Below are 22,503 nucleotides of genomic sequence, written 5' to 3'. Positions count from 1 at the left end.
CTAAAGGGGGGCTCTAACTATGTGCTGCCTAACATGGGGGAATCTATGTGCTGCCTAAAGGGGGGATCTAACTATGTGCTGCCTAAAGGGGGCTCTATGTGCTGCCTAAAGGGAGGCTCTAACTATGTGCTGCCTAACATGGGGGAATCTATGTGCTGCCTAAAGGGGGGATCTAACTATGTGTTGCCTAAAGGGGGCTCTATGTGCTGCCTAAAGGGAGGCTCTAACTATGTGCTGCCTAAAGGGGGGCTCTAACTATGTGCTGCCTAATATGGGGGAATCTATGTGCTGCCTAAAGGGGGATCTAACTATGTGATGCCTAAAGGGGGGGGGCTCTATGTGCTGCCTAAAGGGGGCTAAAGCACGTTATTCCAAAGAATTTAGGAATAATATGTGATTTATGCCCTTTATATTAAAACCAGACTCTGCATCAACTATGTAATTTTCCATGGGAGTTTTGCCATGGATCCCCCTCCGACACGCCACAGTCCAGGTATTAGTCCCCTTGAAACAACTTTTAAATCACTATTGTGGCCAGAAAGAGTCCCTGTGGGTTTTAAAATTCACCTGCTCATTGAAGTCAATGGCAGTTATGTTCGCGACATCACTACTGTTAATCTGTCAAGTGCCTACATACCGTGAAAGTCCAGGCAAAAGTACTCATCGGCTGGTGTTGTACTCAGATACTTTTTTAAGTGTACTGTAGAGCATTTTTCTGCCCACATCAGTGCATACTACATACCTACATCTAAGTAGTGTACTATTTTGTACTTGTTAATCTGTCAAGGGCCTAGATACTGTGAAAGGACAGCCAATAGTACATACCTGCTGCTGTTCTAGACAAATACTGTTGTAAGCGTAGTGAAGCATATTGTACTCCCCTCATATACGCAATAAGTATGTCAGGCAGAGTAGTGCCAGGACTTGCACAGAGGAGTGGCAGAGGCCTAAATTCATCAGGCCCAGGAAGTGGTCGCAGCAGAGTAGGGGTGTGTGCCAGCCGGAGTTGCAGCGAGAGGTCTGAGCTCCCGGTGTCAGCTAGCAGTCGTGTCGCGACCAGCAACCCAGCAGCCATGATTGATCGGTTCACTCGGTCATCCACTTCATTGCAAGTGAGGTTCACTCAGTCATCCACTTCATCCCAAGTGACATCCGACACCCCCAGTCAACAGTCGGGGGGTTCATCAGACACAACTCTTAGTGTGCATGGCCCTCATGCTGCTGCTGCCACCTCCACACTCTGTCATTGTGCTGCTCTATGGTCTCCTCATGCTAATGCTACCACCTCCAGGCTCTGTCATTGTGCCGCCATATGGTCTCCTCATGCTGATACTGCCACCTCCAGGCTCTCTAATTGTGCTGCTCTATGGTCTCCTCATGCTGATGCTGCCACCTCCAGGCTCTCTCATTGTGCTGCTGATGCTACCGCCTTCACGCTCTGTCATTGTGCCACCATATAGTCTCCTCATGCTGATGCTACCACCTCCAGGCACTGTCATTGTGCCGCCATATGGTCTCCTCATGCTGATGCTACCACCTCCAGGCTCTCTCATTGTGCTGCCATGGATACTGCAAAACATAATTAAGGTGCTGGTCCCCAGTTTCAGAAATTCCTTGCATTAGGGTCACTTTCAGGACTCCTGGTGCCACCTCCAGGCTGTGCCATTCAGCCACTATATGGTATCCTCATTCTTCAGCCCCCTCAGGCTGTGCCATTCAGACACTCTATGGTCTCCCTATGTTGCCACAAACTCCAGGCAGCCATTCAGCCACTATATGGTTTCCTCATAATGATGCCACCTCTAGGCTCTGTCATTGTGCTGCCATGTGACATGTGACTACTTGTTAGATTTGGTCCTTTGTGCCCACACGCCGGGGCCGGGACAATAAAACTCGGGAGTAAAAAGTTCAATATCAAAATCCTCAACTTCGATTTAAAAATCTTACATTTCTATAACCTGTTCAGGACGCCGGGTGTATGCATACGCCCTGCATCCAGAGTCCTTAAGGACGTGGGGCGTATGCATACGCCTGTGGGAATTCCGATCCCCACCGCTAGCCGGTTGGGTAGCGGACCGGAATGCCTGCTGAAATCATTCAGCAGGCATCCCGGCACATCGCCCTGGGGGGTCCTGAGACCCCCCATGTCGGCGATCGCAGAAAATCGCATGTCAATTCAGACATGCGATTTTCTGCTATTCCGTGCTGATCGGGTCTCTGGTGACCCGATCACCCGGAAAATAGCAATGATCGGAGCTGTCAGTGACAGCCCTGATCATCCTGAGGGCTAGGAGTGAGGTGCTGCCATCTCCTCCTATCCCCTGCCATTGGTCAGAACTGATTCTGACCAATGGCAGAGAAGGACAGTGGGTCCACCCCTGGATGTCGAGGGAAACATGGACAGAAAATGGAGGCCGGTACCTTCAGGAGAAGATGCCTGGGGACCCCCCGATCTTCGCTGGAGACTGCTGGATCCTGGCTCAGGTAGGGAAACTACGGTGGGGGGGATTATAAGTAAAAGTAACATGATCTTTACTGTGGCAACCACTAGGAAGGCCAAACTGCAACTCCCAGCATGCCCAGACAGCCAAAGTCTGTCTGGGCATGCTGGGAGTTGTAGTTTTGCAACATCTGGAGGGTCACAGTTTGGAGACCACTGTAACAGTGGTGCCCAAACAGTAGCTCTCCAGATGTTACCAAACTACAACTCTCAGCATGCCTGGACTGCCCAGGCATGCTGGGAGTTGTAGTTCTGTAATATCTGTCCCTTCAGATTTGGCCATTTTCATGACATTTTTGAAAATTGCTGCTCTACTTTGAAGCCCTCTAATTTTTTCAAAAAGCAAAAATATGTCCATTTTATGATGCCAACATAAAGTGGACATATTGTATTTGTGAATAAAAATTAAATTTATTTGGAATATCCAATATCCAAAGTAGAGAGCTTCAAAGTTAGAAAAATTCTAAATTTTCATAAAATTTTGGGATTTTTCACCAAAAAAGGATGCAAGTAACGCCGAAAATTTACCACCAAAATAAAGTAGAATATGTCCCGAAAAAACTTTCTCAGAATCAGAATATTCGGTAAAAGCGTTTCTGCGTTATTAATTCGTAAAGCGACGGTGGTCAGAATTGCGAAAAAGGGCTGTGTCCTTAAGGGGTTAAACTTCTTAAATTTCAATGGTCTCCTCATGCTTTTGCCAACTCCAGGCTGTGCCATTCAGACACTATATGGTCTCCTAATGCTTCAGCCACCTCCAGGCTGTGTCATTCAGCCACTATATGGTCTCCATATGTTGACTGTGTATTGTAGGAAACATGTGGGTATCCTTGAGTTACTCTCCCAGCATTATTGCCATGTTGATACCAGACCAGTAATGAATATTGTCAAGGACTAGCAGAAACAGGGAACTGGGGATACTGATCACTGGCTGTTGGAATTGACTGACTATCCCAGATGGTAGATTTACCATTTTGAAGTTCCTCAGTTCCAGTAGGCTTTAAGTCGTTCATTCATTTTTGCGGCTCTTCAGTTGCAGAATTAAGTTGTCTCATGTTTTCTTGTTCTTCCGATGAGCTTATGTCACTGGAACACATAATACTCATATTGTCATCTAACGAAGGATCCTTTTCTTCAGAGAACCTAACTATCATTTTATTGTTTTGAATGTCAGGTGGTATGACAATTTCTGATTATAAAGGAAGCACATTTTTCTGCCCTCATTAATGCATACCACATACCTACATCTAAGTAGTGTACTAATTTGTACCTGTTAATCTGTCAAGGGTTGATATACTGTTAAAGGACAGCCAATAGTACACACCTGCTGCTGTTCTAGAAAAATACTCTTCGAAGTGAAGTGTATTGTACTCCCCTCATATACACAATAAGTATGTCAAGTAGAGAAATGAAATTTCAATTACAAAATCCATGATATTCATTTAAAAATCTTAAATTGAAATTTAAAAATCAAAGATTTCAATGGTCTCGTCATGCTACTGCCAACTCCAGGCTGTGCCATTCAGGCACTATATGGTCTCCTCCTGCTTCAGCCAACTCCAGGCTTTGTCTTTCAGTCAATATGTGGTTTACTGATACTGCTGGGCCTGGGAATAAAAATTTTTGTTATGGTCGCACTAGCAACCGAAAAACTTCAATTCAAAATTCTAACTTCAACAATTTTTTTCTAATGCTTCAGCCAACTCCGGGCTCTGTCATTCAGGCAATATATGGTTTACGGATGCTGCTGGGCCTGGGCCTGGCAATACAAAATGTTGTTATAGTAGCACTAGCTACCCAAAATCTTCAGTTTAAATTTCAAACTCCATCTTTTCTTCTTAGGGATTGTGAAGCCCTGGGGTCTCCTCATGCTTCAGCAAACTCCAGGCTGTGGCAATCAGACACTATATGGTCTCCTCCTACTGATGCCACCTCAAGGCTCTGGCATTGTGCTGCCATGTGACATGTGACTCCTTGTTAGATTAGATCCTTTGTACCCACACACCGGGGCCTGGGACACTAAAACTTGGGAGTTAAAAGTTCCATTTCAAAATCTTATATTTCAATATCTTAAATTTCTATTTAAAATTCTTTTATGTCAATTGTCTCCTCATGCTTCAGCCAACTCCAGGCTGTGCCATTCAGGCAATGTATGCTTTACTGATGCTGCTGGGACTGGGTCTGGGAATAAAAATGTTGTTATGGTAGCACTAGCTACCCAAAATCTTCAGTTTAAATTTCAAAATTCATTTTATAATCTTAGGGATTGTGAAGGCCTAGTGTCTACTCATGCTGCTGCCAACTCCTGGCTGTGCCATTCAGCCACTATATGGTCTCCTCATGCTGCCAACACCTCCACGCTGTGTCATTCAGCCACTATATGGTCTCCTCATGCTGCCGCCACCTCCATGCTGTGTCATTCAGCCACTATATGGTCTCCTCATGCTGCCGCCACCTCCATGCTGTACCATTCAGCCACTATATGGTCTCCTCATGCTTCAGCCTCATCCAAGCTGTGTCATCCAGCCACTATATGGTCTTCTCATGCTGCCAACACCTCCACGCTGTGTCATTCAGACACTATATGATCTCCTCATACTGATTCCACCTCCAGGCTCTGTCATTGTGTCGCTCTGTGGCAGTGATTATAAAATCGATGTCGGTAATCTGCATGTTATTCTGAATAACAGTATTATTTCACTACCCCAGCACACTCCATATGCGTGTTAGAACACAGCAAAGTGTTCTCCACCCCTATTATGGCTCTCTGTAGTCCAGAAATAGCCATTTGTAATATAGATTCGCTGCGCATAAATTCGGATCGAAACTAATTTTTTGGGAAAAATTCAGCGAATCGGCCGAATAACATTTTTCAAAAGTTCGCTCATCTCTATGCACAGTGTGAAAATAGCCTTACTTTCTGAGTGTATAAACTTGCCCACCTTTCTCCAATGCCCCGGTGGTGCTCAAGGTGTCTTTAAATTCAAGCAGTGCACTCGGTTTTCACTTATAGGAGCAAACAACCCACAGAAATCAGGAATAAAAGGTAATAAGCTGGGTATTAAGACTGCAGCTGGTGTTACCTATGTCCATGCCCTATATTGGGAAGAAGTCTAATGCTGGTCATCCAGTCTTTATTCCTAAAACTTCAAGTAATCGTTCGTCCTTATTCTGCTCATTGCAGAGAATATTCCTACAGAGAGAAGTTACGTAAAAAAAAAACTCACAGGCCATTCTTTTACAGATTATCCTTCCAGATGGTCTGAGTCTTTGCTGAGTTTAATCCTACTAAGCTGCCAAGATACATATTATTCTGTGTCACATCAACTAACATGGTTTGTATGTCTGCTTCCCACATTATCATTGTAGTATATTCTGATGGCCTTCAAGATCAAAATAGCCGAAACCAAGGTAAAATGAATGCAAGGTACATGTAACTAAATTTTGAACTTTTATGTTCACTTTTACTAATACTGAGTTGTTTACATTGATACAATTTGGGCTTCATGGTTATAAAGCTGATCATGTGTCCAGCACAGAGCTGGTAAATGGTAGGCTTAAAACATGTATGATGATTTTACAGTTATAATGTATGTGTGTATTTATTATTGTTTTAATTTAAACACATATTATGTTTCTTCTTTGCAAGGTTATTTGAATGCTGATGTACAACATAAATGTACAACATGTTACTTTTTGTGTTATTCATGCTGCAATGTTCAATCCCTATTCAGCCCTTTAGTAAAAAATGTACAGCTTTCACCTTTCCTATCATTTTTTCTTTCTTAGGCTTAGATTCCACTGAGATTTTTTCCCACCAGCAAAAATACCAGGAAAAACTGCCAGAAAAACCGCCACAGCTTTTTCCTGCATTTTGACAGTTTTTCTGGCGTTTTTCTAGTTTTTTTTCCTGGTGTGTGGAAACCGCCAAATTTGTACCCTGTGGCGGGGTACCACTGCCTTCAGGGTACCACTCTGTGGGTCGGATGCTGAGCGCCCGGTCCACAGAGTGTAAGGAGATGAGGAGCCATGTATAGCATCACTTCTCACTTTCCCCGGCCGTATAGTATACAGGGGTGCATAGTGTACCCGTGTATACTACAGAGGACCCGGGAATCCTGTAACCAGACTGACAGGACTCCCTGCTCCTATAGCCCCTTTGGACGGTATACAGAATCTATAGATGGCTGTATATAGTGTATACAGAAGATGAGGTCCACTTACCTCCCTCGCTCCCTGTCCCCACCGGTTCTGTGTAGCTCTGCACCCCTAGTGAAGACATCATTAGTGTGGGAGCTACAGATGGGAGCCAGGCAAGTAAGGGTGGGAGGCTCTGTTCACATTGTACGTTTTGTATAATGTGAACAGACCCTTCTCCCAGTGTCTTCCCATACAGGGAGAGTCCAGCTGTTGCTAAACTCCAACTCCCAGCATGCCCAGGCAGCCAAAGGCTGTCTTGGCATGCTGGGAGTTGTAGTTTTGCAACAAATGGAGGCTCTCTGTTTGGGAAGACATTGCATTATGGGTGCTCTCCCCATTGGAGAGCGCCAAAAATGTCCTAACCCATTTTTTGTGTATCTTTTTTCTTCTTGTTTCAGATCTGTGTATGCAGAGGATTGCAACGGATTCTGAGGACTACTGTGGATTAACTGGATTATTTTCCTTTTAATAAAATGGCTAACAAGGGCTGTGGGGGGGTGTTTTCTAAAATAAATTTTTTTTCCAATCATGTTTTTTTTCTAATTGAATTGAAGGCTTAGTAGTGGAAGCCGTCTTATTGACAGAATCCATTACTAAGCCGGGGCTTAGCGTTAGCCCCAAAAACAGCTAGTGCTAACCCCCAATTATTACCATCAATTACAACCCCAATTATACACTGACTTTATTTAGGCAGGGGAGGGCCAATAACAATGATCCTGCTAATGTCAGGCTGTTACGAGGAACCCTATGCGTTTTTTTTTATGAAAAAAAAAAACGCATAGGGTTCCCTGTATTTTTATTCACAGCCAAATACCAACCAAGCAGCAACAGCCCGATGTTACCAGGCTGGGCTAGGACCATTGTTATTGGCCCTCCCCTGCCTAAATAAAGTCAGTCTATTACTGCCTAGGCCCAGGAGCGCCATTTTTTACACTCCGGGCCTGTTAGTATTGGCTCTTCCCAGCAGTGAGTACCGGGATAATAGTTGGAGGTTAGCACTAGCCATTTTTGGGGCTTATGATAAGACGGCTTCCACTACTAAGCCTGAAAAGTCAATTAAAAAAAAACATGACACATTGGAAAAATTATTTTATAAAAAAAAAAAACTCCTCCACAGCCCTCATTAGCCATTTTATTAAAAGGAAAACAATCCAGTTAATCTGCAGTAGCCCTCCGAATCCACTGTAATCCTCTACATACACAGATTTGAAACAAGAAGAAAAAAAAAATTGGTCAGGACATTTTTTTGGGCACTCTCCGCTGGAGAGTGCCCATATTGCAATGTCTTCCCAAACATGGAGCCTCCAATTTTTGCTAAACTACAACTCCCAGCAAGTTTTTGTAAACCAGCCTCTGAGCCCAAAAGAGCTGAAAAACGCCCAAAGGATTACATAAACGCCAAAATGAAAAATGCCAAGTGGATCTGGCATATAAGTTTAAAATTGTCCTTTTCTGACCCCTATAATTTTTTTATTTCTTTATGTACGGAGTGGTATGAGGGCTCATTTTTTGCACCTTGATCTGAAGATTTTATCGGTACCATTTGTTTTAATCTGACTTTTTGATCGCTTTTTATTAATTTTTTATTGTATGAAAAGGGACCAAAAATACGCTGTTTTGGACTTTGGAATTTTTTGCGGGTACGCCATTGACCGTGCGGTTTAATCAATCATTTATTTTTATAGTTCGGACATTTACGCACAGGGCGATACCACATATGTTTATTTTTATTTTTATTCACACAGTTATTTTTATTGGGAAAAGGGGGGTGATTCAAACTTTTATTAGGGAAAAGGTTAAATGATCTTTATTAACTTTTTTTTTGCAATGTTATAGCCCCCATAGGGGACTATAACATGCAGTACATTGATTCAATACACTGATCACTGCCATTGCATTCAATGGCAGGGATCAGTGTTATTGGCGGTTGATTGCTCAAGCCTGGATTTCAGCAATCAATCGCTGATCGGAAACGCAGGAGGCAGGTAATCACCCATTTGCTGCGTCCTAGCTGATCGTGAGATCGCGATTTTACCACGATGGTCCCGATGAGACTGACTGAGCTGCCGGGAAGCTTTTACTTTCACTTTAGATGCGTCGATCAACTTTGATCGCCGCTTGTAAAGAGTTAATGCAGGACATCAGCCCAATCAGCGATGTCCGGCATTAGCCACGGACATCGGGAGTCAGGATCACGTTAGTAAATAAACCCCAATGTGCCTGATTTACTAAAAGTGGAGTGTATGTTTCTTTGTGGGCTTTTAATTCCCAAAATTAAAAAATTCCCAAAAAGTAAAAATATTTACTAAGGTTTCCCTACATTTTGCACTTTTTCCCACATCTGTGGGGTTTTCCTCAGCTCAAATCCACTACATTGTCTGTGGAAACCTTAGTGTTGGGTTTCTGTGAAAATGTCGGGAACATACCCCCTTTTCAGTGACCACACACCCTTTTCCTGATGACCACACCCCTTTTTGGGTTTTCTTTATAAAGGGTTTTTCAATTCTGGCGCAAATTATGCAAAACCCGACAAAACATGTAAATGAGGGCAAATATGTTTGTTCTATTGTGTGTATTGCAATGTTCTTAGTGTTTTCTTGAATTAACTCCTTAGTCTGCTCCTGTTCTATGACACGGGGCCACAGCGCCATCATAGCGGGTTGGGCCCGGCCATTGGCCGGGTTCCATGGCTAATAGCTCGCAGCACTGATCGCAGTGCCATGCGCTATTAACCATTTAGACGCAGTGTTCAAAGTTGATCACCGCGTCTAAAGTGAATCTAAAACTTTGCCGGTTAGCTCAGAGGGCTGTTCGGGATCGCCGTGGTGAAATCGCGGCATCCCGAGCAGATGTAGGATGGCAGGAGGTTCCCCTATGGGAGCTATAATACTGCAAAAAAAAAATGAAAAAAAGTGAATAAAGATCATTTAAACCCTTCCCTAATAAAAGTTTGAATCACCCCACTTTTCCCATTGGAAAAAAAAAAACTGTGTAAATAAAAATAAACATATGTGGAATTGCCAGGTGTAGAAATGTCCGAATTATAAAAATGTATTGTTTATTTAACCGCACGGTCAATGGCGTACACGCAAAAAAATCCAAAGTCCAAAATAGCGTATTTTTGTATCATGAAAAAATGAATAAAAAGCGATCAAAAAGTCCAATCAATACAAAAATGGCCCATACGCGGAAAAATAAAAAAGTTAAGGGGTCAGAATATGACAATTTTAAACGTATACATTTTCCTGCATGTAGTTATGATTTTTTCCAGAAGTACGACAAAATCAAACCTACATAAGTAGGGTATCATTTTAACTGTATGGACCTACAGAATTAAGATTACGTGTCATTTTTACAAAAAAAAAAAAAGCCCCCAAAAGTTACAAAATGGCGTTTTTTTCTTCAATTTTGTCGCACAATGATTTTTTTTCCATTTCACAGTAGATTTTTGGGTAAAATGACTGATGTCATTACAAAGTAGAATTGGTGGCACAAATAATAAGCCATCATATGGATTTTTAGGTGCAAAATTGAGAGGGTTATGATTTTTTAAAGGTAAGGAGGAAAAAACGAAAGTGCAAAAACAGAAAAATGCTTAGTCCTTAAGGGGTTAATAAAATATGTACATTACATTTGAAACCCTTTGTAACAATTTTACACTGCATGGGGCTATATGAACACTTTTTAGCTCTATATGGGGGCAATGTTCATGCATGCATTAAATGTCTAAATATGCACTGTACAACAGTGTGGACACATTATGGTATTCTAAGTGCTGTAAACTTTGTCTGAAGATATAGTTAATGGGGTTATCCTGGAATCGAAAAACAGAGATAATTATTTTTAAAGACGGCTCCCTGTTTGTCTCCAGGTTGGGTGTGGTTCTGCAGCTCAGTTCCATTGAAGTGAATGAAGCCAAGTTTCTCTTTGAAAAAAAAAAATAGGTCTATTTTTAGGTTCCTGAATAAACCATTTAATCTCCTTTAGATCACAGGTGCTTATAAGTGATAGAACTTCAAATGGATCAGACTATATATATCCTTAACCCCTACAGGACCCATGACGTACCGGTACGTCTTGAGTCCGCTCCCGTTCTAGAACTCCGGGCCATGGCGTGGCTCTGCGTCATAGCGGGTCAGGCCCGGTCTCTAACAACAGCCGTGACCCGTGGCTAATAGCGCGCGGGACTGATCGAGGTGCCGCGCACTATTAACCCTTTAGACGTGGCATTCAAAGTTGAACGCAGTGTCTAAAGTCAAAGTAAATGGTTGCCGGTTAGCACAGGGGGCTGTTCGATCGCCGAATGACTGCTCAGTGCCTGAGATCCAGACATGAGCAGTCAAGCGATAGAATCATTGATCAATGGTTTCCTATGAGAAACCACTGATCAATGTAAAAGATTGGTGTGTGCAGTGTTATAGCCCCCTATGGGAGCTATAACACTGCAAAAAAAAAGTGAAAAAAAAGTGAATAAAGATTATTTAACCCCTTCCCTAATAAAAGTTTGAATCACCCACCTTTTCCCATTTAAAAAAAAAGCTGTGTAAATAAAAATAAACATATGTGATATCGCCGCGTGCAGAAATGTCCGAATAATAAAAATGTATTGTTAATTAAACCGCATGGTCAATGGCGTACGCGCAAAAAAATTCCAAAGTCCAAAATAGTGTCTTTTTGGTCACTTTTTATATCATGAAAAAATGAATAAAAAGCGATCAATAAGTCCTATGAATACGAAAATGGTAACGCCGAAAAATAAAAAAAAGTTATAGGGGTCAGAATATGACAATTTTAAACGTATACATTTTCTTGCATGTAGTTAAGATTTTTTCCAGAAGTACGACAAAATCAAACCTATATAAGTAGGGTATCATTTTAATTGTATGGACCTACAGAATAAAGGGAAGGTGTCATTTTTACTGAAAAATTTACTGTGTAGAAACGGAAGCCCCCAAAAGTTACAAAATGGCATTTTTTTTTTTTTTATTTTGTCTCACAATTATTTTTTTTTCCGTTTTGCCATAGATTTTTGGGTAAAATGACTGATGTCATTACAAAGTAGAATTGATGGCACAAAAAATAAGCCAACGAAAATGCAAAAACGGAAAAAACCTGGGTCCTTAAGGGGTTAAAGGGGTATTCCAGGAAAAAAACAAACTGGCTCTAGAAAATTAACCAGATTTGTAAATTACTTCTATTAAAAAAATCTTAATCCTTTCAGTAGTTATCAGCTACTGAAGTTGAGTTGTTCTTTTCAGTCTGACAACAGTGCTCTCTGCTGACACATCTGCTTGTCTCAGGAGCTGTCCAGAGTAGGAGCAAATCCCCATAGCAAACCTCTAATGCTTCGGACAGTTTCTGAGACAAGCAGAGGTGTCAGCAGAGAGCACGGTTGTCAGAAAGAAGAGGAGCCAGAACCTACATATTTGTAGGTTTCTAACACATGTAATGAGGTTTGCGGCACAGCGTAAAGAAAACATTTTTAAATAACAAAGAAACATTAGCTATACAGGTTGTGTGATGGATCAGTGAAGCATTCTGACAAGGTTGTAAAAACTTTTTTTCTTTTACATAACTTATTTCCCTCTTTGTCTAAACATCTGGGGTTCTTGGTTGATAGGGTTAACACATTCATTTTGACAAAGGCAGTCCAATATTCAGTTTATGTGTTTTGTTAATAAAAGTATTTCATTTCCACAGATTATTCTACAGAATTTGCTCATTTGTACTGTAGTCTTCTACACGGTGTTGTGCTTAGCCCAGATTATTTGTTTCATATTACTAAGGTAAGCTCCATGCTCAAAATGCTGCAAAAATCTATATTTATTTATTTTGTTTCCAATACTATAGATAATATTCCTTTAATCTGGAATCTAATAGAACAGTAGTGATCGATCATGTAAAGTCTCCCCATACCTAAAAAGTAGGTCGGCACATGTACACTTATTAACATTTTTTGGACCTCTTTCCCTTACAGGGCCTTTCTCCACTCAGGATCCTCCCTGATTTAAGTGGGGACAGTATAATGATTTATTCCAAATGGAGAATTATTTGTCAATTAATTGTATTTTTCGCAAGATTACTACTGTCTAAAATGTAGTTCGTATTATAGAGGTATGCAAATAGAGGAAGAAGCTCACGGCACTGGGGCTGTAAATCGAGATGCAACTTTAGATGTGAAAACTCTATGCAGGGAAACTGGTGCTCGCTGGCACAACACGGGGGTGCAAACTTCCAGAGATAAGATGCAATGCAATCCAAAAAGAAAATAAGGAGATATTGCACTCACCCTTTTGTTGGCAAATGTGGAGGGACTTTATTTAAGCATATTAAAGGTGCCCCACATCAACAGGAGTCAGAAAAGACAAGCAAAAGTGTGAGTGCTATATCTCCTTATTTTCTTTTTGAATGGTATTATAGTTGTAGTAAATTTTATACTGGGGGGGCTATTTTGTAAACTTTTTTCCAGAAAACATTGCCTGTAGGATGCCGTACACCAACTAGATTGCCACAAGGAGAAGCAGTACCTTCTAAGAGCTGCTTTAATGGTATCTCACCAAACCAACCAGACCCTTATTCTGTGCTAGTGAAGGGCACAAACCCTAAAATAGTGGAGTCTATGGATAGATGTCTGTGGCTAGGCTCTATTGGTTCTATAATAAGTTGGTCATTTGCTTATAGGGTAGCTATCTATAGGCACCACCAGAGAGACATCTAAGACTTCCTACAACAGCTGTCTCTCTGGAAAAAGAATCATTATCTTGCAAAAGCTGCTTCATAGGCATCACACCATACCAACCAAAACCCTACTCTGTACCGATGAAGAGCAAAAACTTCAAAATAGTGTTGTCTCCAGATGATTTTCTTTAGTTAGGTTAATATTCCTAGTCATAGAGATAGCACTAGTATGCCTACAAACATGTAAAAGGCTGAACTTTGGATAGTTTGTATAGGGTCTTTACATGGTGAGATGTTTTAGTTGTTGTAAAGAAAGCCTTAAATATTAAAAGGGTACTCCGGTGGTAAACTTTTTTATTTTTATTGTTTGCCAGAACTGGTGCCAGAAAGTTACAACAGATTTGTAAATTACTTCTATTAAAAAATCTTAATCCTTGCACTACTTATTAGCTGCTGAATACTACAGAGAAAATGTTTTTCTTTTTGGAACACAGAGCTCTCTGCTGACATCACGAGCACAGTGCTCTCTGCTGACATCTCTGTCCATTTTAGGAACTGTCCAGAGCAGCATATGTTTGCTAAGGGGATTTTCTTCTACTCTGTACAGTTCCTTAAAGCGGTACTCCGGCCCTGAGACATCTTATACCCTATCCAAAGAATAGGAGATAAGATGTCTCACTGTTGGGGACCCCTGCGATCTTGTATTCGCCATACGGCCGTCACACCCCCTCCCATAGACTTGCATAGCGGGGGGGGTGACGTCCCACAATGGCAGAGTTGAGACGTCACGATACACCGGCCCCGTGGTCGCCACCCGGCTGTTTATGAGCTGGCACCCCGGCATGCAGCTCAAACAGGTGGGTGGTGAATACCAGATTGCGGGGGTCCCCAGCGGCGGGACACCCACAGTGAGACATCTTATCCCCTATCCTTTGGATAGGGGATAAGATGTCTCAGGGCCAGAGTACCCCTTTAAATGAACAGAGATATCAGCAGAGAGCACTGTGCTCGTGATGTCACCAGAGAGCTCTGTGTTCCAAAAAGAAAAGACTTTCCTCTGTAGAATTCAGCAGCTAATAAGTACTGGAAAGATTAAGATTTTTTAATAGAAGTAATCTACAAATCTGTTTAACTTTCTGGCACCAGTTGATAAAAAAAAAAAAAGTTTCCCCACCGAAGTACCCTTTTAACCCCTTAACGACTCAGCCCATTTTGGCCTTAAGGACTCAGACAATTAAATTTTTACGTTTTAATTTTTTCCTCCTCGCCTTCTAAAAATCATAACTCTTTTATATTTTCATCCACAGACTAGTATGAGGGCTTGTTTTTTGCGTGACCAGTTGCCCTTTGTAATGACATCACTCATTATATCATAAAATGTATGGCACAGCCAAAAAACACTATTTTTGTGGGGAAATTAAAACGAAAAACGCAATTTTGCTAATTTTGGAAGGTTTCGTTTTCACGCCGTACAATTTATGGTAAAAATGACGTGTATTCTTTATTCTGAGGGTCAATACGATTAAAATGATACCCATTATTACGTACTTTTCTATTATTGTTGCGCTTAAAAAAAATCACAAACTTTTTAACCAAATTAGTACGTTTATAATCCCTTTATTTTGATGACCTCTAACTTTTTTATTTTTCCGTATAAGCGGCGGTATGGGGGCTCATTTTTTGCGCCATGATCTGTACTTTTTTTGATACCACATTTGCATATAAAAAACTTTTAATTAATTTTTTATAATTTTTTTTTTATAAAATGTATGAAAAAAGTAGGAATTTTGGACTTTATTTTTTTTTTTTTACTTTTATTTTTTGTTCACGCTGTTCACCGTACGGGATCATTAACATTTTATTTTAATAGTTCGGACATTTACGCACGCGGTGATACCAAATATGTCTATATAAAAAATGTTTACGCTTTTTGGGGGTAAAATAGGAAAAAACGGACGTTTTACTTTTTTATTGGGGGAGGGGATTGTTCACTTTTTTGTACTTTTACTTTTACATTTTTTTACATTTTTTTTACACTTGAATAGTCCCCATAGTGGACTATTCATAGCAATACCATGATTGCTAATACTGATCTGTTCTATGTATAGGACATAGAACAGATCAGTGTTATCGGCTATCTTCTGCTCTGGTCTGCTCGATCACAGACCAGAGCAGGAGACGCTGGGAGCTGGACGGAGGCAGGAGAGGGGACCTCCGTGCGGCGTTCTGAATGATCGGATCCCCGCAGCAGCGTTGCGGGCGATCCGATCATTCATTCAAATCACGCACTGCCGCAGATGCCGGGATCTGTATTGATCCCGGCACCTGAGGGGTTAATGGCGGACACCCGCGAGATCGCGGGCGTCGGCCATTGCGGGCATGTCCCTGGCTGCGATCAGCAGCCGGGATCAGCCGCGCATGACACGGGCATCGCTCCGATGCCCGCGGTTATGCACAGGACGTAAATGTACATCCTGGTGCGTTAAGTACCACCGCACCAGGACGTACATTTACGTCCTGCATCCTTAAGGGGTTAAGGACCCAGCCCAAATATACCTTAAGGACCCGGCCATTTTTTGAACATCTGACCACTGTCACTTCAAGCATTAATAACTCTGGGATGCTTTTACCTTTCATTCTGATTCAGAGATTGTTTTTTCGTGACATATTCTACTTTATGTTAGTGGTAAAATTTTGTCGATACTTGTTTCATTTCTTGGTGAAAAATTCCAAAATTTGATGAAAAAATAGAAAATTTAGCATTTTTTTTTACTTTGAAGCTCTCTGCGTATAAGGAAAATAGACATCCCAAATAAATTATACATTGATCCACATACACAATATGTCTACTTTATGTTTGCATCATAAAGTTGACAAGTTTTTACTTTTGGAAGACATCAGAGGGCTTCAAAGTTCAGCAGCAATTTTCCAATTTTTCACAAAATTTTCAAAATCGGAATTTTTCAGGGACCAGTTCAGTTTTGAAGTGGATTTAAAGTGCCTTGATATTAGAAATACCCCACAAATTACCCAATTATAAAAACTGCACCCCTCAAAGCATCCAAAATGACATTCAGTTAGTGTGTTAACCCTTTAGGTGTTTCACAGGAATAGAAGCAAAGTGAAGGAGAAAATTCAAAATCTTCATTTTTTACATTCGCATGTTCTTGGAAACCCAGTTTTTGAATTTTTACAAGGGGTAAAAGGAGATAAATCTTCCTAAAATGTGTAATCCAATTTCGAGTAAGGAAATACCTCATATGTGTATGTCAAGTGTTCGGCGGGCGCAGAAGGGAAGGAGCGACAATGGGATTTTCAAGAGTTAGTTTTTCTGAAATGGCTTTTGGGGGGCATGTCACATTTAAGAAGCCCCTATGGTGCCAGAACAGCAAATAAAACAAGTCATGCTATTTTGGAAACTACACCCCTTAAGGAACGCAACAAGGGGTACAGTTAGCCTTAACACCCCACAGGTGTTTCACGACTTTATGTCAAAGATGAATGTGTTAATAATTTTTTTTTTCACTAAAATGCTAGTTTTCCCTCAAATTTTTAATTTTTACAAGGAGTATTAGGAGAAAATGCCCCCCAAAATTTGTAACCCCATCTCTTCTGAGTATGGTAATACCCCATATGTGGACGTCAAGTGCACTGCAGGCGCACTACAATGCTCAGAAGAGAAGGAGTCACATATGGCTTTTGGAAAGCACATTTTGCTGAAATGGTTTTTCTAGGGCATGTCGCATTTAGGAAACCCCTATGGTGCCAGAACAGTTAAAAAAAACACATGGCATACTATTATGGAAACTACACCCCTCAAGGAACGTAACAAGGGGTATAGTTAGCCTTAACACCCCACAGGTGTTTCACGACTTTATGTCAAAGTTGGATGTGTTAATACATTTTTATGTTTTTTTTCACAAAAATGCAAGTTTTCCCTCAAATTTAAAATTTTTACAAGGAGTAATAGGAGAAAATGCCCCACTAAATTTGTAACCCCATCTCTTCTGAGTATAGTAATACAGTGAGCCTTAACACCCCACAGGTGTTTGACGACTTTTCGTTTAAGTTGGATGTGTAAATGAAAAAAAAAAATTTTTCACTAAAATGCTGGTTTTCCCCCAAATTTTACATTTTTACAAGGGGTAATAGGAGAAAATGCCCCCCAAAATTTGTAACCCCATCTCTTCTGAGTATGGTGATACCCCATATGTGTACGTCGAGTGCACTGCAGGCGCACTACAATGCTCAGAAGAGAAGGAGTCACATTTGGCTTTTGGAAAGCACATTTTGCAGGAATGGTTTTTGGGGGGCATGTCGCATTTAGGAAGCCCCTATGGTGCCAGAACAGTAAAAAAAAACACATGGCATACTATTTTGGAAACTACACCCCTCAAGGAACGTAACAAGGGGTATAGTTAGCCTTAACACCCCACAAGTGTTTCACGACTTTATGTCAAAGTTGGATGAGTTAATACATTTCTTTTTTTTTCCACAAAAATGCAAGTTTTCCCTCAAATTTAAAATTTTTACAAGGAGTAATAGGAGAAAATGCCCCCCCAAAATTTGTAACCCCATCTCTTCTGAGTATAGTAATACCCCATATGTGGACGCCAAGTGCACTTCGGGCGCACTACAATGCTCAGAAGAGAAGGAGTCACATATGGCTTTTGGAAAGCACATTTTGCTGAAATGGTTTTTCTAGGGCATGTCGCATTTAGGAAGCCCCTATGGTGCCAGAACAGTTAAAAAAAAACACATGGCATACTATTTTGGAAACTACACCCCTCAAGGAACGTAACAAGGGGTACAGTGAGCCTTAACACCCCACAGGTGTTTGACGACTTTTCGTTAAAGTTGGATGTGTAAATTAAGAAAAAAACATTTTCATTAAAATGCTGGTTTTCCCCCAAATTTTACATTTTAACATGGGGTAATAGGAGAAAATGCCCCTAAAATTTGTAACCCCATCTCTTCTGAGTATGGTGATATCCCATGTGTGTAATTCAAGTGCACTGCGGGCGCACTACAATGCTCAGAAGAGAAGGAGTCACATTTGGCTTTTGGAAAGCACATTTTGCAGAAATGGTTTTTGGGGGGCATGTCGCATTTAGGAAGCCCCTATGGTGCCAGAAGAGTAAAAAAACAACACATGGCATACTATTTTGGAAACTACACCCCTCAAGGAACGTAAAAAGGGGTCCAGTGAGCCTTACCACCCGAAAGGTGTTTGACTACTTTGGATGTGTAAATTTTTTTTTTTTTTTTTTTTTACTAAAATGCAGGGGTAATAGGAGAAAATGCCCCCCAAAATGTATAACCCCATCTCTTCTAAGTATGGTAATACCCCATGTGTGGACGTTAAGTGCACTGCAGGCGCACTACAATGCTCAGAAGAGAAGGAGTCACATTTGCAAATTTAGCTGAAATGGGGGGACATGTCGCATTTAGTGCCAGAAAAAAAATTTAATTTGTAAATACATTTCTTTGGAATAAGGACATACCTCATATCTGGACCGGTCACAGAAGAACAGGAGTGCAGTCAGGGGCCTTGAGCTTCGAAATCAGAGCAGTGGGACCCCCCCCCCCTCAAGGGGCATTACATGGGGTAATTTTAAACATTACATGGGGTAAGTTATTAAAATGGGGTACAGTGGGACATAAAATTATAAAACAGGTTATGTTCCCAGAATGATGACCCAGAGCATAGCCAAAACTAAAGAATATGCCCACCCCAAACCCTATGCTCTGAATCATCATTCTGGGAATGTTATGTGTGTGGCCGTCCCTAACCTGTTGCCTCAAATGCGCACCCCGCTCAGGTGGAGAGAGAGCGCTGCGCATTTGAGGCAACATAAAAAGTCCCCGATGATAGTGACTCAGTGACCCATGAAAAAATACCCCCAGAAGTCTTATCAGTTTATTTATTTATTTATTTTTTGCAGAAATTTTTTTTGGGGCAATTTAGTGGCTTTATGGGGTTAAAATTTGGAATGTACTCTGGTCTTGGTACATTGGGGTCAAATTATGGAAAATTAAAATAAAAAGGGAAAATTTAGTACCGCAGAGAAGTGTGATACTCCCTGAAGCAGTTTTTAATGCAGAGGTCCGGATGATCGGGGCAAGTGTCACATTGATAGGTGGTGTCCTTCCGAATCCCCCTCCTGTGAAACACTCTGCATTTTTTCTGGGTTTGTCCCTTCTTTCCAGTGTGGGGGATCTCACCTGGAAAGTGTTGGCCTGGGACGATCCTGGCACCTATTACTTCAGTTCCTTCTGAACTCCGGCTTGCTCTTTCCCGGTCAGCAAAGATCAGGGCCTTTAGGACTTCTTCTTGGAACTGGAGGAATGTCCCTGTGCTGCCAGCGTTCTGGTACAGTACAAAAGAGTTGTACATGGCAACCTGTACCAAGTAGACCGCAACTTTCTTGTACCATACACGTGTTTTCCGCATGGCGTTATATGGCTTCAGGATTTGATCAGAAAGATCAACTCCCCCCATATACCGATTTTAGTCCAGAATACAATTGGGCTTGAGGACCGTTGTTGTGGTACCTCGCACAGGGACAGGTGAGCTGCCGTTGCCATGAATAGTGGTCAGCATAAGGACATCCCTCTTATCCTTATAAGGGCACGGGACTCACCCTTGGGCATAGGTGTCTGCAAAAAATTTAGAGGGAGTCCTCTCTGATTCTTCCGCACGGTCCCACAAGCGGACGTGGATCTGGCGGCAAGGGATGTGAAGAGAGGGATGCTGATATAAAAGTTGTCCACGTACACGTGGAAACCCTTATCCAGCAATGGGTACATAAGGTCCCAAACGATTTTCCCGCTAACACCCAGAGTGGGGGAACAATCTGGGGGTTCAATATGGGAATCTCGTCCCTCATACACCCTAAACTTGTAAGTGTACCCGGAGGTACTCTCACAAAGTTTATAAAGCTTCACGCCATACAGCGCCCACTTTGAGGGAATATACTGGCAGAATATGAGTCTCCCCTTAAAACTGATTAGAGACTCATCTACAGAGAGGTCCCTGAGCGGTACGTAGGCCTCCAAAAATTTGGCCACAAAGAGATCGATGACCGGCCTCACTTTGTAAAGCCGGTCATAGGCGGGATCACCTCAGGGTGGACATGCCTCATTATCTGCATAATGAAGGCATTTCTGAATCGCCTCGAACCGCTTCCGTGCCATGGCCATACTGTACAGCGGGGTCTGGTATAGGACGTCCCCACTCCAGTACTGCCTGACACTTGGCTTTTTGACCAGGCCCATGTGCAGCACGAGGCCCCCGGTGGCGGGGGGGAGGGTGTGTGTGTGGTGGGGGGGGCGGGGATGTATGTAGTGAGTGCTTAGTGTAACTATTAGATATAACGGTGTGTGATTAGAAATCACACACCGTTATATGAGGGAGGAAAAAAAATTGCGGACAAAAAAAAAATGGGGGGGCAAATGCAGCGCCCTGAACCCCTAATAGGGCCCGGGTCACACTGAAAAATTTGTGGTGGACCCTTGGGGACCTATTAGGGGGTTAGGGGGGGGGGGGGGGTTTTATTTTTTGTAACTTTTTTTTAACTTTTTTACACTCACTCCTACCTTGCCCTGGAGTGTATTCTTTCCCTGCTCTGTCCCTGCAGATCTTCTTCCCTGAGGGGGCTCAGATCGCACAGAGGGGGGGTCCCTGGCACCTTCGAGCAGCTTTGCCCGCTGACTGAACTCAGTTAACTGGCAGAGCTGCAAGAAGATGCAGTTAACCCCTCCCCTGCCGGCTGCTATTGGCTGGACGATCGTCCAGCCAATAGCAGCACTCCTGGGGGGGGTGACGAAATCGCCACCTCCCCATAGATACAGTGTATTGTACACCCCCGATCACCTTGTACCTTCGGGTCATCGGGTCACACGTGACCTGTATGACCCGAATCCCGGCAGATCGTTAGTGTGAATTCACTAACGATCTGCCGCAATCGCCAACACAGGGGGGGGAACGATATCAGCAGGCATCCCGGTCCATTCCCTGCCCGACGCGCGGCAGGGACCGAAATTCCCACGGGCGTATGGATACGCCCTGGGTCCTTAAGTACCAGAAAGCCAGGATGTATCCATACGCCCTAGGTCCTTAAGGGGTTAAGGTTAGGAAACTAGAAATGTTTTTTTTTTTTTTTTTCTTTTGCATTATTCCAAACAAATCCTATAGAAAAAAATATGGAGTGCTTTGTCAGATGCTATATATACAGAAACAATCAGATTTAGTGTAGCTCAGTAGAGTATGATGATCAGCCAGTCACATACTGAATCCTATGTCTCAACAAGGAAACAAGGAAAGACAAGTGGAGCTTGTAAGAAATATTCATCAGTGGTCGTTGTATTATGATACAAGCAACTCAGGACAAAGTAGATTACTATAATAAACTCACAGAGCACAATATATTCTTATGGTTACCTCTCAGAAATATATAAATCATTTTGGTAACATTCACTATTGAAGTACGAGTTTACATTATTAAACCAACTTATTTGGACACAATATTCAGTTGCTAAGAAAACCTCTTCTTATCAGTTGTGCTGGTAATGTAGTGTCGCACAGATTTTATTAGAATGGCCTTTTACACATAAAACTTTTTCTAAATGCCATATGCACAGTAGGTTATGAAATGTAATTAGTAAATGTGGATAAGTTTGGTCTAAGTTCACACAAAATAAATTAGTCATGCATGCACGACATTAGGCTGATAATCTTTGATTAATTAGGATAATGGATTTGATTCATTCAATGCTTTCCCATCTACAGGCGGTAAATTATGTCCTAAACTCTTCCTGACCTCTACAATCTCCCTCAATATAATTTTCCAACTATATACTGTATATATTAAAGACATCTTCTCTAAAATGGAGCATCTATCTATGTATTGACTGGATACATGATCCCGGAGCACAGGATAAAATTAAAGGGGTATTCTAAGCAATTATTATTATTATTATTATTTTAAACCCTTAGCGACCAGCTGAATGTTTTAACAGTGGTCACTAAGGTCACTAGCCAACTTGCAGGGGTCTCTCATGTCAGTATGACAGCCAGGAATCCACGCTAATTGCAAGGACCGAACCAATCTTAGATACTGGCA

General features: G+C 41.8%; 1 protein-coding gene across 1 annotated transcript in view; it reads left to right on the top strand.

Moving 5' to 3' along the window:
• Positions 1-22,503, top strand: part of TMEM244 (transmembrane protein 244) — a 114,751-nt gene that overhangs the window by 78,246 nt on the left and 14,002 nt on the right. Inside the window, exon 3 of the mRNA XM_056563605.1 lies at positions 12,401-12,486. Coding sequence (XP_056419580.1) covers positions 12,401-12,486 — 86 coding nt within the window. The remainder of the gene's footprint in view (positions 1-12,400; positions 12,487-22,503) is intronic.

Source organism: Hyla sarda, chromosome 3 (assembly GCF_029499605.1).
Source record: "Hyla sarda isolate aHylSar1 chromosome 3, aHylSar1.hap1, whole genome shotgun sequence".
Lineage (NCBI taxonomy): Eukaryota > Metazoa > Chordata > Amphibia > Anura > Hylidae > Hyla > Hyla sarda.
This window is presented reverse-complemented; position numbering and strand designations above follow the sequence as displayed.